The 13,758-nt window shown below is 46.3% G+C and overlaps 1 protein-coding gene across 1 annotated transcript in view; it reads left to right on the forward strand.

The window, feature by feature from the left end:
- The window catches only part of CASQ2 (calsequestrin 2), a 74,203-nt gene extending 60,765 nt beyond the window's left edge, over nucleotides 1-13,438 (forward strand). Inside the window, exons 9-11 of the mRNA XM_065927176.1 lie at nucleotides 8,652-8,752; nucleotides 10,745-10,819; nucleotides 12,033-13,438. Coding sequence (XP_065783248.1) covers nucleotides 8,652-8,752; nucleotides 10,745-10,819; nucleotides 12,033-12,236 — 380 coding nt within the window. The 3' untranslated portion in view covers nucleotides 12,237-13,438. The remainder of the gene's footprint in view (nucleotides 1-8,651; nucleotides 8,753-10,744; nucleotides 10,820-12,032) is intronic.
- Nucleotides 13,439-13,758: the final 320 nt, after the last annotated feature.

The following is a 13,758-nucleotide window of genomic DNA, read 5'->3' on the forward strand; positions in this document are numbered from 1 at the left end:
CAGCAGTAATAAAGGTCTCTCCGAGTGACCTGGCCTCTCAAGGACTCTCCCAGCGGTTCTGACAGTCCCAGTAGAGGGCTTGTGTTCAGGGGCTGCAGACCCTGCCTGCTCTCTGGCCCTGAGCACAACTGCTAGATCTCTTCTGCGGTGAGCTCTCCTCCCTGTTGCGACTGCAGGCAGGCCTGGCTGGAAAGGACCGTTACAGCTCTCTGGTCTTGCCCAGAGCCCTGTGGTGCTGCCCGGCTTCCTCTTCCACAGCTTCCTGTCAGCTCTTGCACTCAGAATACAGCCAGATCTACTGTTTGACACGTGTGAAAATGAACCATCTCCCCTGCTGCCCCCAAAGGTGTCTGCATCAGCCTGACATCTTCTTTAGAGCACTGGATGAAAGGGTCACAAAGTGGCATTTCTACGTGAGCTCATGCTGGATAGATATCCTCCAAGGGCATCGGGGACATTAGCAGTAACTAGCTGGAGATGCACTGAGGCTGCTGTCTGAGCATATGGAATACAACCAGTGAGGGGCCCCGAGTGCAAGAGCCCAAGCCCTTGTTCCAATTGAGTTTCAACAGCCTCAGGTTCTTGTAAAATGTCTTTGACACTAGTTGCCTCAAATAGGAACACTGACTGCTTAATTGAGCTTCCAAATTCAAATTTGATCAAATTTAAAATGCAGTTCTTGCTAAATATAGTTCCAAGCACTTAAATATCTGCACATTTCATCTTCACGGCAGGCCTGTGCTTAAAGGCAGTCATCGTTGTTCAGTCGCTAAACCATGTGTCTGACTCTTTGTGACTCCATGGACTGTAGCCCACCAGGCTCCTCTGTCCAAGGAATTTCCCTGGCAAGACTACTGGAGTGGGTTGCCATTTCCTTCTCCAGGGGATCTTCCCGACCCAGGGATTGAACTCGTGTCTCCTGCATTGCAGGCGGATTCTTTACCACTGAGCCACCAGGGAAGCCCTTGTAAGCAATAGGTATTGTCATTATCATCTTCCCTGATATGCAGTTAGGGAAACAAAGGTATGGAGAAGTTAAGTAGCATCCCTCAGTCACGTGACTAATCAGTGGTAGAACTGGGATTCCAACCCAGGCAGTCCAGCCTCAAGCCCTGGACTGTAACCGCCACCTCTGCTCCTGTATCGTTTGCCTTTCCCACCAGTTCCAGGACCCAAGAGCTTGAGCTTCCCAGATGGCACTAGTACTAAAGGACCCATCTGCCAATGCAGGAGACATAAGAGACGAGGGTTCGATCCCTGGGTCGGGAAGATCCTCTGGAGAAGGGCATGGCAACCCACTCTAGTATTCTTGCCTGGGAAATCCCATGGAGAGAGGAGCCTGACAGACTAGAGTTGCAAAGAGGCGAACATGACTGAAGTGACGTAGCATGCATGCACTTGCGTAAGAGCTGGGAGACAGAGAAGGGAGCGCTGTGGTAAGGAGTGATGGGGTGTTCTAATGTCTCAGGGCCAGCTCAGGACTGCGGGGCCCATATCATGCCCCCCATCTCTCTCTAACAGGTGACTGAGGGACACCTTGTCTGGGGTGTGCTCTCAACTTTGTCTCCCATGGCTCCCAAGGGCCCAGGTTCAGATGCCATGCGGCTGCTTAGGTACTGAGTGGGCCTTTCTGAGAGGAGACCTCTCAGGTGACTGCCCTCCACGCCTTCGTGTCCCAGCATCTGGCCCTGGGTCTGATACATGTGGGCACACAGAATATACCCACCCGATGACACCTGGAGCCCTCCTATTAACGAAGGATAAACATAGTGAAGAATACTTGACATGAATTAAATGCTGATGGAGTGGGAAAGAAAGAAGACAGGGAAAATCTTTGCAGTCTCTTCTGCAAGTGCCTGGCATGATAACAATAGTATCATTATTATCAACGAGCCCCCAAGGTTGTGGCGGAGCTTTTTTCTCCATTGTCAGTTGAGGAGATAGAGGCCCCAGAGAGGTTAAGTGGCCTGTGCAGGGTCTTCTAAGTCCAGACACAATCTGCAAGCCACGTGATGCCTGCTTATCTGTGGCACCTCCCTCAGAAGCAATAGTCACAGGACTTGGCCATCCAGCCCGGTTCCCCAAGCCTAGGCCTGTGTCCAGGAGTGAGACTCCGAGTCCCATAACTGCACCTGGGGTAGCAGTGTGGGGGCGGCGGGGGTGTCTCTCAGCGTGTTTATGGGATGAGTGCCGCCAGCCCCTGAGGATGGGTCGGGAGGACAGTGTGAGGGCCTGGTGGGCAGCGTGCAGAGGGCCTGGACCTGTTACTGCGGCCCTTGCTGGGTCTGAGACACACGTGTGTCTGCCAGACAGGCCCTGGCTTCTGGCATGGCTGAGACTGGCCTGGGTCCCCCAGGGCTTGTGCAGCCTCATTCCCACCAGGCCCTCCCTGCCTGGGAAGGAGGAAAGCGTAATCATCATCCTCTCCTCCCACAAAGATGTGATTCCCAGAGGCCTCCTGCTCGCCGTGGGAAACCTGGCTCAGCCTGAGCCCTCCGCTCTGGGTCGTGGGATCTCAGGGTCCAGCCTCGTCTGGCACGGAAGGAATCAGAGCTCTCACCGCATTGGGCTCAGTCGTGTCCTACTCTTTGTGACCCCGTGGACTGTAGCCCAGCAGGCTCCTCTGTCCATAGGGTTTCCCAGGCAAGAATACTGGAGTGGGTTTCCATTTCCTCCTCCAGGGGGTCTTCCCGATCCAGGGATCAAACCTGCATCTAGTTTATTGAGTTATTTATTTATTTATTTATTTTTAATTGAAGGATAATTGCTTTACAATATTGGTTTGGTTTCTGCCATACATCAACATGAATTAGCCATAGGTGTACATATGTCCGGGGTTTCCCAGATGGCGCTAATGGTAAAAAACCCACCTGCCAATGCAGGAGATGTAAGAGATGAGGGTTCGATCCTGGGTTGGGAAGATTCTCCTGGAGAAGGTAATGGCAGTCCACTCCAGTATGCTTGCCTGGAGAATCCCATGGACAGAGGAGCCTGGCGGGCTACAGTCTATGGGGTTGTAAAGAGTTGCACATGACTGAAGCGACTTAGCCCTCACATACGTGTGTACGTATGTCATCTATTACAGAGCCCCAGTTTGAGTTTCCTGAGTCAGAGAGCAAATTTCCATTGGCTGCCTATTTTACGTGGGCTTCCCTGGTAGCTCAGACGGTAGGTAAAGAGTCTGCCTGCAATGCAGGAGACTGGGTTCACTCCCTGGGTCGGAAAGATACCCTGGAGAAGGGAATGGCAACCCACTCCAGTATTCTTGCCTGGATAATCCCATGGACAGAGGAACGTGCTGGGCTACCGTCCATGGGGTTGCAAAGAGTCGGACCCGACTGAGCAACTAACATACACACATATATATTTTACATATGGTAGTGTTTATGCTTCCATGCTGCTCTCTCCATTCGTCTCACCCTCTCTGTCCTTCCCCTCGCCTGTGTCCATAAGTCTGATCTCTATGTCTGCATCTCTATTGCTTGCATTCTTTACCACTGGCCCCTCTTCTTTATTTGGATCCAGCTCTGAGATTCCAGGCACACTCAGGGAAATCACTGACAACCAACTGAACAGGCTATGGCTCAGCTACAGGCTAGAAAGAGGGGAAGGGGCCCATGACTCCTGGTGAGGGGGAGGCAAAGGCCAGCAAAGGCAGCCCATCAGCCCCCAGGTCCACCCTTGTGTCTCCCGCTGTCCATGCCCTTGCTTCCCTCACGTGGATGCTTTCACTCCTGGTGCTCAAGTCTCAAGCACAGACTTGAGCAAAAAGATGCAGCAGTTTGGGTCAGTGTGTGGAGACCACATGCTGTGGGCTGTGGAAACAGAACCTGAGGTGTAGACCAAAGACCTGAGTTAGAATCCTGGCTCTGCCACTTGCTGGTGTGAGATGCTGGGCAAGTCAGGGACTCTCCCTGTGTCTGAATTTCATCCTCTTTAAAATGGAGATAATAACATCTTCCTACCCTCCATCAGGACTACATACAAAGATTAAATGCAGAAGTACTTAATAGCCAGTAGCCAGTAAATGCTCGAGAAATACTGGTAAAATCAAGGTTGGGCAACATGATCACAGGCTTCCTGCACGTAAAGAACAATGCCCTGTGTGCATAGAGGAAGAAGTTGGTAGATGGACTCCCTGAGAAAAAAGGAAATTTCAGTTTGATGAAAGAAAACAACTCTTGGCTGTCTGGGTTATTGATTCTGTACTAGACCTTTAGGGAGGCCAGAGGGTCTCAGCGCTGGAAACATTCAAGAGAGAAGACAGACAAATGTTCTGGGTGGAGCCTGCCTGGATATGTGGAATGTTTGGGAATCCCTTCTGGCTTTGAGAATGGCGGCTTCTCCAACTAATGACCACAGAGAATAGCTCTCTACTTTCAGTGGTGAAATAACTGCTAGTCTACAAATCTCAAAATAATAATATTTCCTCATTTTTCTTAATCTATCTTTTAAAAAAGAATTACAGGCTGTTCTTTTTGAGAAATACATGGTCACAATCTTAAAAGGCCTCAAAGCTGGGTATATTATTGATAAGAAAATGGTCATTAATTTCAAACTCATTCATTCATTCATTCATATAGTTGCGACTGTGAACTAGTCTTGTGCTTAACATTGAATTACAAAAGTGAAATATGGCTCCCAACACTTGCCTTCCTGGTCAAAAAGGGAGGGTCCACAGTGGATGTGTCCCTTTTCCAGGATACCTGTTTTATAAAGAAACAGAAGTGGTCCCTAAGAAGAAACTGAACTTGTAAGTTACAATTTTAGTGACTGAAGACATATGAGGCCAGTGTGGCTGTCTTAATTCTGCTTTCACAGATGAATGAGAATTCATTCCAACAAGGATTCAAGGCTGGGGTTTAACAGAGGTAAACAGGGCTTGCGAGCCTTGGATCAGGAATATCAAAATTAGCTTAATGACTTTAAAACAAAGTAGGTAAGCCTTGTTTTAATCCTGTACTGAGGCAAGGTTCTCATAGTCAAACCAGCTGCTATAGCCACCCCTGCAGCCTTCAATCACTGAATCAGCAACAGGGACCAGAAGGAATCACTCTATGATATACCACCTGCTGGTGTAACTGCACAGGAAAATGTCTTCTCTGCCACACGGGGCCAAAACTGTATCTAGCCCACCCTTGTGCCCAGATCCTTGCACTTAAGACATATGCATTGGATAAACAGATGAATGGCCAGGTTCCTTATATTCAGGCAGAAGAGTGTCTGAGAATTTCAGAAGAATAATAGCTAAACCTTACTTTGTGTCAGGCACCATCTAAGTGTTATAGACACTAACTCATTTAACTAACAATCAGTTCACAAAATCGGTACTATTGTTATCATCCCCCTTTTACAGACGAGAAACCAAGACATTAAATGACTTGCCCTAAGTCACACTCCAAATGGCAGACCCAGGATTTGGACCATTTGCCCCAAGTGTCCACATGTTTAAGAATTAAGCTGGGCTGACTCCCTAAAGAACAGGTTCTGTTCTTGGAAATATTCAGGGATGCAGAGGGAGTAGGCCCTTTACAGAATACATCATCTGGGATGTCAAAAACTGCCCTTGACTCTGGATGAAACATCCCAACGTTAATGGCAACTCATTTATTAATTTATTGAGGCATGTTTTTTGAGCTTTCCTCACTCCTCCATAGGCACAAAGAATATTCTCCTCACAAAAAAACGTTCTGTATTCTTAAAAACAAGCATTAAACCACAATTTTGACTTATCTTGTTTATGTAAAAGCTCCAGATCATTTGATTTTTCTTGCAGGACCCAATTTTTGTTCCTTCAATCTTTCTCTTTTTATTCCCAAACCTGCTCTGAAACAGAAATGTCCCTGTATGTACATTCCTATTTATAAATCGTGATATGTGGGTTTTCCATCCAGAACAAGCAGCGCCATCTCGTGTGTTCGGCTTCTGTTCAGATCTCTGTCCTCTACACTCGTACCTAGACCCGCGTATGCCTTCCCTTACATCAGTCAGTCTTTGGCACCTCAGCTTCACTTTCTACATGAATTCCTGACTGTATTGTTGAATTTCATCCTCTTTGTGAATTTCTGATTTGTCACATGTGATGCTCACTTTCCAGAGGTGCTGGCAGCCGCACCTTATTTGTAGCCATTCATCTCTCCTTGGCTGCTGAAAGTGGTGACTGATGCTCTTGAGAGAAACCCCCAATGCAGTCTGTGTATTGATGATACATAAACCCACAGCTAACCCAGGTGGCATAGTTCCCTGTCCTGCGACAGCAACACGCCCAGAGAAGGCAGATTCATAGTGTCCAGGTAGCAGCAGCCAATGGCACTCCGGAGCGACCTTCTCAGCCACACCTACGGGCTGCCGGAGGAATAGCCCCACCTCCACTCCCACCCCTACAGTGATAGATGATAAACTCTGAAGCACAAACCCCCATCCATCTCTGTCAAACAATCTAATTTGTCATATAATTCAGAAGATAGATGGAAAAATCACCCAGATCACCCAGATCTATGCAGGATAGGGCTGCAGGCCATAAAGACCCTCTTCTCTGCTAGAGGTAGCTCTGCCTTCCAGGTAACAAGGGCTGAGGGGTCCACTCTGAATCTTTAGTATGATTTAGCTACACTTAAAGAGATTATACCGGCTCAAAGCAGAGTTGCTAAGAATAGTGTGCATTTTGCCTAGAGTGTATTAGGGATGAGGAAGTGAAGGGAAAAACCCTTCTCAAGAGGCCCCAGGTAGCCAAACAAAGGCTAGGGTGCCTGGAGAGGGGAAAGGCGTGTTCAACAGAGGCTGCAGAGAGGGGTTCAAATTGACTGGTGGTGTTAGTCGCTCAGTCATGTCCATCCAGCTCTTTGTGACCCCATGGACTACAGCCCACCAGGCTCCTCTGTCCTTGAAATTCTCCAGGGAAGAATACTGGAGGGGATAGCCATTTTCTTCTCCAGGGGGTCTTTCTGACCCAGGGATGGAATCCCTGTCTCCTGCATTGCAGGCAGATTTTTTTACTAAGCCACAGGGAAGCCAAACTGACCGGATGCCATAGATTTCTTTTTCAGTATGTGGTCCACCCAGGCATGGGGACAGGTCTTCCTTATATCTATGTGCGTGTTAGTTACTCTGTCGTATCCGACTCTTTGCAACCCCATGGACTGTATAGCCTACCAGGCTCCTCTGTCCATGGAATTCTCCAGGCAAGAATACAGGAGTGGATTGCCATTTCCTTCTCCAGGGTATCTTCCCAATCCAGGAGTGAACCCGGGTCTCATGCATTGCAGGCAGATGCTTTACTGTCTGAGCTACTAGGTCATCACTGGTCCCCTTCATCCCAATTGCTGAGCCTCTTCAGATCCATCTCCCCTCAAGCTCATCTATGTCCCCCCAGAGAACTCAATGAGACCTCCTTATAGTCTTCTCTGGCTCTTGCACCGGAGGGTTCACCAAGAGACTCTGAGGTCTTTCCATTTTCCTGAGTTTTATTCTAAAACAAACCATGAGTCCCGTATACTCTGGGATTCCCAGAAACCATGGAGCTTTTACATGTGGACACATGGGTGTGCTTTATCCAGCACTTGGACTTGTACACACAAACACATACACACTGGTACAGAGCTTATTCTCAGGGACTTGTTACAACCTAAACTCTTTCTTACTGATTGGGAGTTGGGGAGAGGGATGCTGAAGGTTTAGGTTATGCTTTCTGTTAATAAACATTTCTTTTTTCCTTACTAAACAAAATTTTTGTTTATGACATAAAATTTTTCTTTCTCAGTTCTTCAAGGTTTAGGCTTTCTGTGCTCTTGAAGCCATCAGCTTGTCTTAATGAGGCTTGTATCTGCTTTTCATAGGAATCATCCTTCCCCTGGAGGGGCAATGAATGCTGTGAATTGAATAAGAAGAGGGCAGAGCTCTCAAGGAAATAGTGAGAGGGAGGAAGGGGACCCCATTCACTAACTCAGAGCTTTGACACCAACTGTCATAAAGAACCTACCTGCCAATGCAGGTAGATGTAAGCGATGCGGGTTTGATCCTGGGCAAAAACATCCCCTGGAAGAGGGCACAGCAGCTCACTCCAGTATTCTTGCCTGGAGGATCCCGTGGACCGAGGAGCCTGGCAGACTGCAGTGAAGGGTCACACAGAGTCGGACACTCTGAAGCGACTTGGCATGCACACGTCAGTCAGAAGCCCACTTAGTTTGAACGTTTCAGGAACTTGTAGAAAACTAAGGATGCAGGCTAAAAGTTCTTGGTCAACAGAGTGAGTGTTCTGGGGAGCTCTGAGGGATAACAAATTATCCGTTTTAAGAGATGGCGCAGAGCGCTGAGCACCAGACTGGAGTTTCTCTGTTCTGGGGTTGCACTTTCTGACTACTCGGCTGGTCAGTTTTTACAGGCAATTTAGCAAATGGAATTTAGCTTTGAGTTACAACCAGGCACTTCCCTGTGAAACATTTAATTTCTTTATTCAAGATGTTTACCATTTCCTTTGAATAAGCTTCTTTGTGTCTGGAGTTCTCATCTGGCTCATTTTGTAGAATAATCCTGGAATTGAGGGTATGCGCCAAATAACCTAAAGAACCCTTAAGGAAAAGCGGCACTCTGCTTTCCCTCTTAGAAACCATGCATTTGCAGAGCTTACTCAACCTTCTTGCATCCTGCTTCAGATGGCTATGAGTTCCTGGAGATCCTGAAGCAGGTTGCCCGGGACAACACAGACAACCCGGACCTGAGCATCGTATGGATCGACCCCGACGACTTTCCTCTGGTGAGTGGCTCAGACTGGGACCTCGTCCTTGGTCACCGTCACAGTCTCATGTTTGTGTTTAGCGGGAGAACTGGATGCACAAAGGAGGAGGTAAAATAGGAGGGGTACTTGCAGAAGCCCAGTGGCTGCCTCTGCCCAATGTGAAGATCTTGGCCCCTGGGACAGCACTGAACTTAAGGCCTGGTGCCCACACTGACCTGGTAAGACTTACTGTTCTCACTCCCTGGAGGCCAGAGTTCCTCTGGGCCCCACTTAAGTGTGGGTGAAATTCTTCTGCCAACGGTTCCATAGCTGCCTACCACTCCTTGCTCTAACCTCTTTCATTTTCTGAGGGGGACCATCACTCTGGGGCAACCCGAGTTTCTAAGTAATAAACCTTTAGAGATGAACATTCTGCATGGAGTTAAGAACAACTTCTGGAAAAGCAGGGACCCTGTCTGTCTTGTTCATCATGCTCTCCTAGCATAATATCTAGCACCTGTTGAATGTGTAAGGCCCTTAAACTCTTGCTGGGTCAATGATCAAAGCCTAGATTATGCTTCATTTTAAAGAGAATAAACAGAATTTGTAGCAATATGTGAGCCCAGTGGCAATGAATGTAGCTCATATTTACTCTATTATATGCCCAGAACTATGGTAAATTCTTTACATGCATCATCTCATCTAATCCTCTCAACAGCCCTATGAAGTACAGACCATTGTAATACCTACCTTACGGGATGACAACTGGAGAGGTTTAAGCTGTACGTGGTAGATATGATCTTCTAACCTAGGTCTATGTGATGCCAAAGCTTGGTCTACTAGTCAATAGACTTTAGGTTGAGCTAAATGCTGATACTCAATACTAGCTATCATTAGGATATAAATGATAAGGACTCCCCTGGTGGTCCAGTGGTTAAGATGCCACACTTCCACTGCAGGGGCTACGGTTCCATCCCTGGCGGGGGACCAAAGATCCCACATGCTTTTCAGTGAGACAAAAAATAGGGGAAAAAAAAAAGAATATAAATGATCTCTATCTTCTTCCAGGAATTATCATTTGTTGCATAGGTCACAATTGATCAAACTATGATTAAATATACAAAAATGAAGGGTGTCAGTGATCTCAGGGGTCCTGGAACCCAATCCTACATAGAGGATGAGTGAATCGAAGGCAGAGAATTCCATGTCACCTAAGGCCAATGTCATAATTCTGGGCAACCATAACAAAGTCATGGCCTTATAAGATGCTATAAATTATAGTTTTGTTTGTTTAGCTGTTACCTGGTTTTAATTCTCATTTACCTGGACTATTCTGTTTTGCAAGCTCACAGATGGTCTGCTTTTCTCCTGACCTGCTCTATGTTTGCCTTGCTTTTTGCAAATGAGAAATCTTCAGACTTCTGATGTCCAAGTTCTTCATTATCCTCTAGTCCCCATCAGACCATATATTTGTTTGGAAGACTTTCTACCACTGAATATCTCCATTTTCTTACCCCATGGCCCCTTACTCGTTGAGTCCTGCCCCAGTCAGATATTAGTCCACATGAACCCAAGTCTGTCTGAATGGAGAAGTCTTCTTCTTTCTTGCATGCCCACTTACAGCATACCACTGCTTTCCTAGACATCTCACGAGCAAACAGGCTCAAGGTAAGGGGTTTTTAAGTGAGATATTGTGGAGGGGAATGACTCCTTCACCACACATAAACTATAAAAGAACCACAGGGAATTTGGGAAACAACTTTGGACCATCTCTGTAATATTCTTCCTTCCAGCTGTAGAAGGTTTTATATTACATGCTTTCATAGTTTGTGTTATGACATCTTTTTTCAATGCTTATTTAAAATGCTGAATGCCAAGTCTTCAGTTTCCTCCATGCCCACAGCTGCTTTGGAGACCTTTAACCAATGGTGGCCTCATTACTGTGATGGCATGGCAGGTGGGTCCAGCCACAAAAAGTGGCTTGAACAGGGGATGATGCCTGCTGTCTAATTTTATTTTTTGTTTCTACAGCTTGTTGCCTATTGGGAAAAGACTTTCAAGATTGACCTCTTCAAGCCACAGATTGGAGTGGTGAATGTGACAGATGTGAGTATACCTCGTGAAAGCTTGCTCAGATAACTTCCACCTGCCCTGGTTTCTGCCACACAGCCCAGACTGTGAGATCCTGTATAGGAGTCTAGCACCTCATGAAATGAGCAGGACCCTTGGCCTTGCTTTAGCAAGCTTTAGCTCAGGAGACTTGCCAACAAGGACCGATCCTAGTCTGAGTCAGGGGTGGGGTCAGAGCAACCAAAAATACTTTTGCTTTTCACCTTATATCCTACCATTCTCTTTTTAAACTGTTTTAATGTAAGCAGAATTTTAATCATTATTAGTGATTTAAAAAAGTGAAAAAGTGAAAGTTGCTCAGTCATGTCTGACTCTTTGTGACCCCATGGACCATATTTCGTCCATGGAATTCTCTAGGCCAGAATACTGGAGTGTGTAGCCTTTCCCTTCTCCGGGGAATCTTTCCAACTCAGGGATTGAACCCAGGTCTCCCACATTGTGGGCGGATTCTTTACCAGCTGAGCCATAAGGGATGCCCAAGAATACTGGAGTGGGTAGCCTTTCCCTTCTCCAGGGGATCTTCCTGACCCAGGAATCGAACTGGGGTCTCCTGCATTGCAGGCAGATTCTTTACCAATTGAGCTATCAGAGAAGCCCAGTAATTTGAAAATTAGTTTACAAAATAATAAATGTAGAATTTCCCAGGTAACTGAACATCTACCAAGAGAGTGAAATGACATTGCTAAAAAATAAAAAAAGAACATTGCTAACTGGCAATATAAACAAACAGTGGAGGGATTCCCTGGTGGTCCAGTGGTTAAGACTCTGAGCTCCTAATGGAGGGAGCATAGGTTCAATCCCTGGTTGAGGAATTAAGATCCCACATGCTGTGTGTCTAATAAATAAAATAAAACAATTTTTTAAAAAATTAAAAAAACAGTGGAATATATATATTATATATAATGCAATGGAATATAGATTTCCTTTTATATTGCACAAACAGGATACTATGCGTACCATTTGCTACTAAGCATTTCTGTTTAATGGGCTTCCCAGGTGGTACAGTGGTAAAGAATCGCTTGCCTGTGCAGGACATGGGTTCGATCCCTGGGTCGGAAAGATCCCATGTGCACATATTCCTGATAAGTGTAAGTGACCTGGGGTTCACTCAGCACAGTCGCGTGGAAGCCTCTGGCCTGGCTGATCCTTCGTGCACTCACTCTCACACTCATTCTGTCTCTGGATGCAGGCTGACAGTGTGTGGATGGAGATTCCAGATGATGATGACCTGCCCACAGCTGAGGAGTTGGAAGACTGGATTGAGGATGTGCTTTCTGGGAAGATAAACACGGAGGATGATGACAATGACGATGAAGAGGATGAAGACGACGACAATGACGATGATAATTCTGATGAAGAGGACAATGATGACAGTGATGACGATGATGAATAGCCTCCAACTCCAGACGAGTTTCACGAAGACATAACCACAGCTACCCACTGCCATGCAGACAGGCAAAGTGGCAGCGAGCAGCCCCGGCCCTCGTCCAGCCAGTTCCTTTCCCTTTATCGACACCTCTTTCCCCACTTCTTTCTCATCAGATGTGCAACTTGGCAAATGCCTTCCTAAATCCAGCAGTCCCACTCGCTCAGCAAGGACAGTGGGGAATTATTGCCATGTTGGCTGTCTTGACTGTTATGAAAAAGCTTTCATTTGTTGTCAGATCATCAGTGGCCATGGCAGTGCCCGAATCTGGTTGTCTAGAGAGAGCAATCCTCTAACACCTCGACTCAAGTTTACTTGTTTGACTAGGATGGTAGCAGAATGGACAGCTTGCTAAGTCACAAGCATGGCATGACCTTACAACCAGAGCCCAGGGAAGACACACAGTCCATTTAGCCCCTGTGCCTAGAATATTAGTTAGGATCCCTCCTCAAGCTGAGAGGATCCCTCTTAGGGAAGGCTCAGTCTTGGAAATAGGTTTTGTAAATCAGCTTCTCTTGGTTCTATTAAACTTATTATTTTAGGTGTAGATCTGATCATTATGAACTCAGATCCAAGCTTTTGGATGGCTATTGAGAGGTTTTGAAAAACATGCATACTGATGTCACCATCATTTCTAGTATATTAGGATATTGGGATGGGAGGTTGATTTGCTCTCTGAACTTCCCTGTAGATGACCTTCTTGCATATACACACAGGGGTCGGGGGAGCTAGAAGGATTAAATGTTTTAATTCTTTCTGATCTCTTTTGGTCTCTGATAGGGTCAGCTGGCGTCCTAGCTTGAGCTGGGATCCTGATATCCCTCTGTCTTGTCGCTGCTAGTCAGTCTTCCCATTCAGAGTCCAAGTTGGTTTTTCCAGAGGGCAATTCACTCTCCACTGATCAGTGCTCCCACAGGTGAACAGGACAACAGTCATTAGGGTTCATAATGATGCTCTGAGGCACTGAAAAAATCCCCAAGTGCCTTTCAAACTATCTAGAAGTTATATTGTGCTCTGTAGTTTTAGCAATGGGTGTGCATTCTAATGTTCTAATTTATTTTCTCAGTCTTTTAACACATGTGTAAGACACTGCAAATTCTTTGAAATAGGACGATCCTTTTATGGAATAGCAGCTAACTGTCATTAAAGTTTTATTTTGAAAGTACTGAGATTATCTTGAAAATCCTCTCTTGGTTTTTTGTTTTTCTGCTCATTCTCTCCCCTCTGCGCTCCTGTTCTTCCTCTCTATTCCTTCTCAGTTTTCCTTTCTTCTTTCTGTTCCTTTGCCTACCCTTTAAATGTCAGTCTTCCACAGTATCTCTCGGCTCTAACCTTCTTCCAAGGTAGTTTATCATCCATGCCCATCAGCTAATAACTTCCCAGTCTGGGTCTCTAACCTTGACCTCTCTCCTTGGTTTTAGACTCACTCATTCAACTGCTGCTGGACATCTTGGTTTGGATATTGTACAAGTGCTTCAAACAACATCAC

Source organism: Muntiacus reevesi, chromosome 1, assembly GCF_963930625.1.
Source record: "Muntiacus reevesi chromosome 1, mMunRee1.1, whole genome shotgun sequence".
Taxonomy (NCBI): domain Eukaryota; kingdom Metazoa; phylum Chordata; class Mammalia; order Artiodactyla; family Cervidae; genus Muntiacus; species Muntiacus reevesi.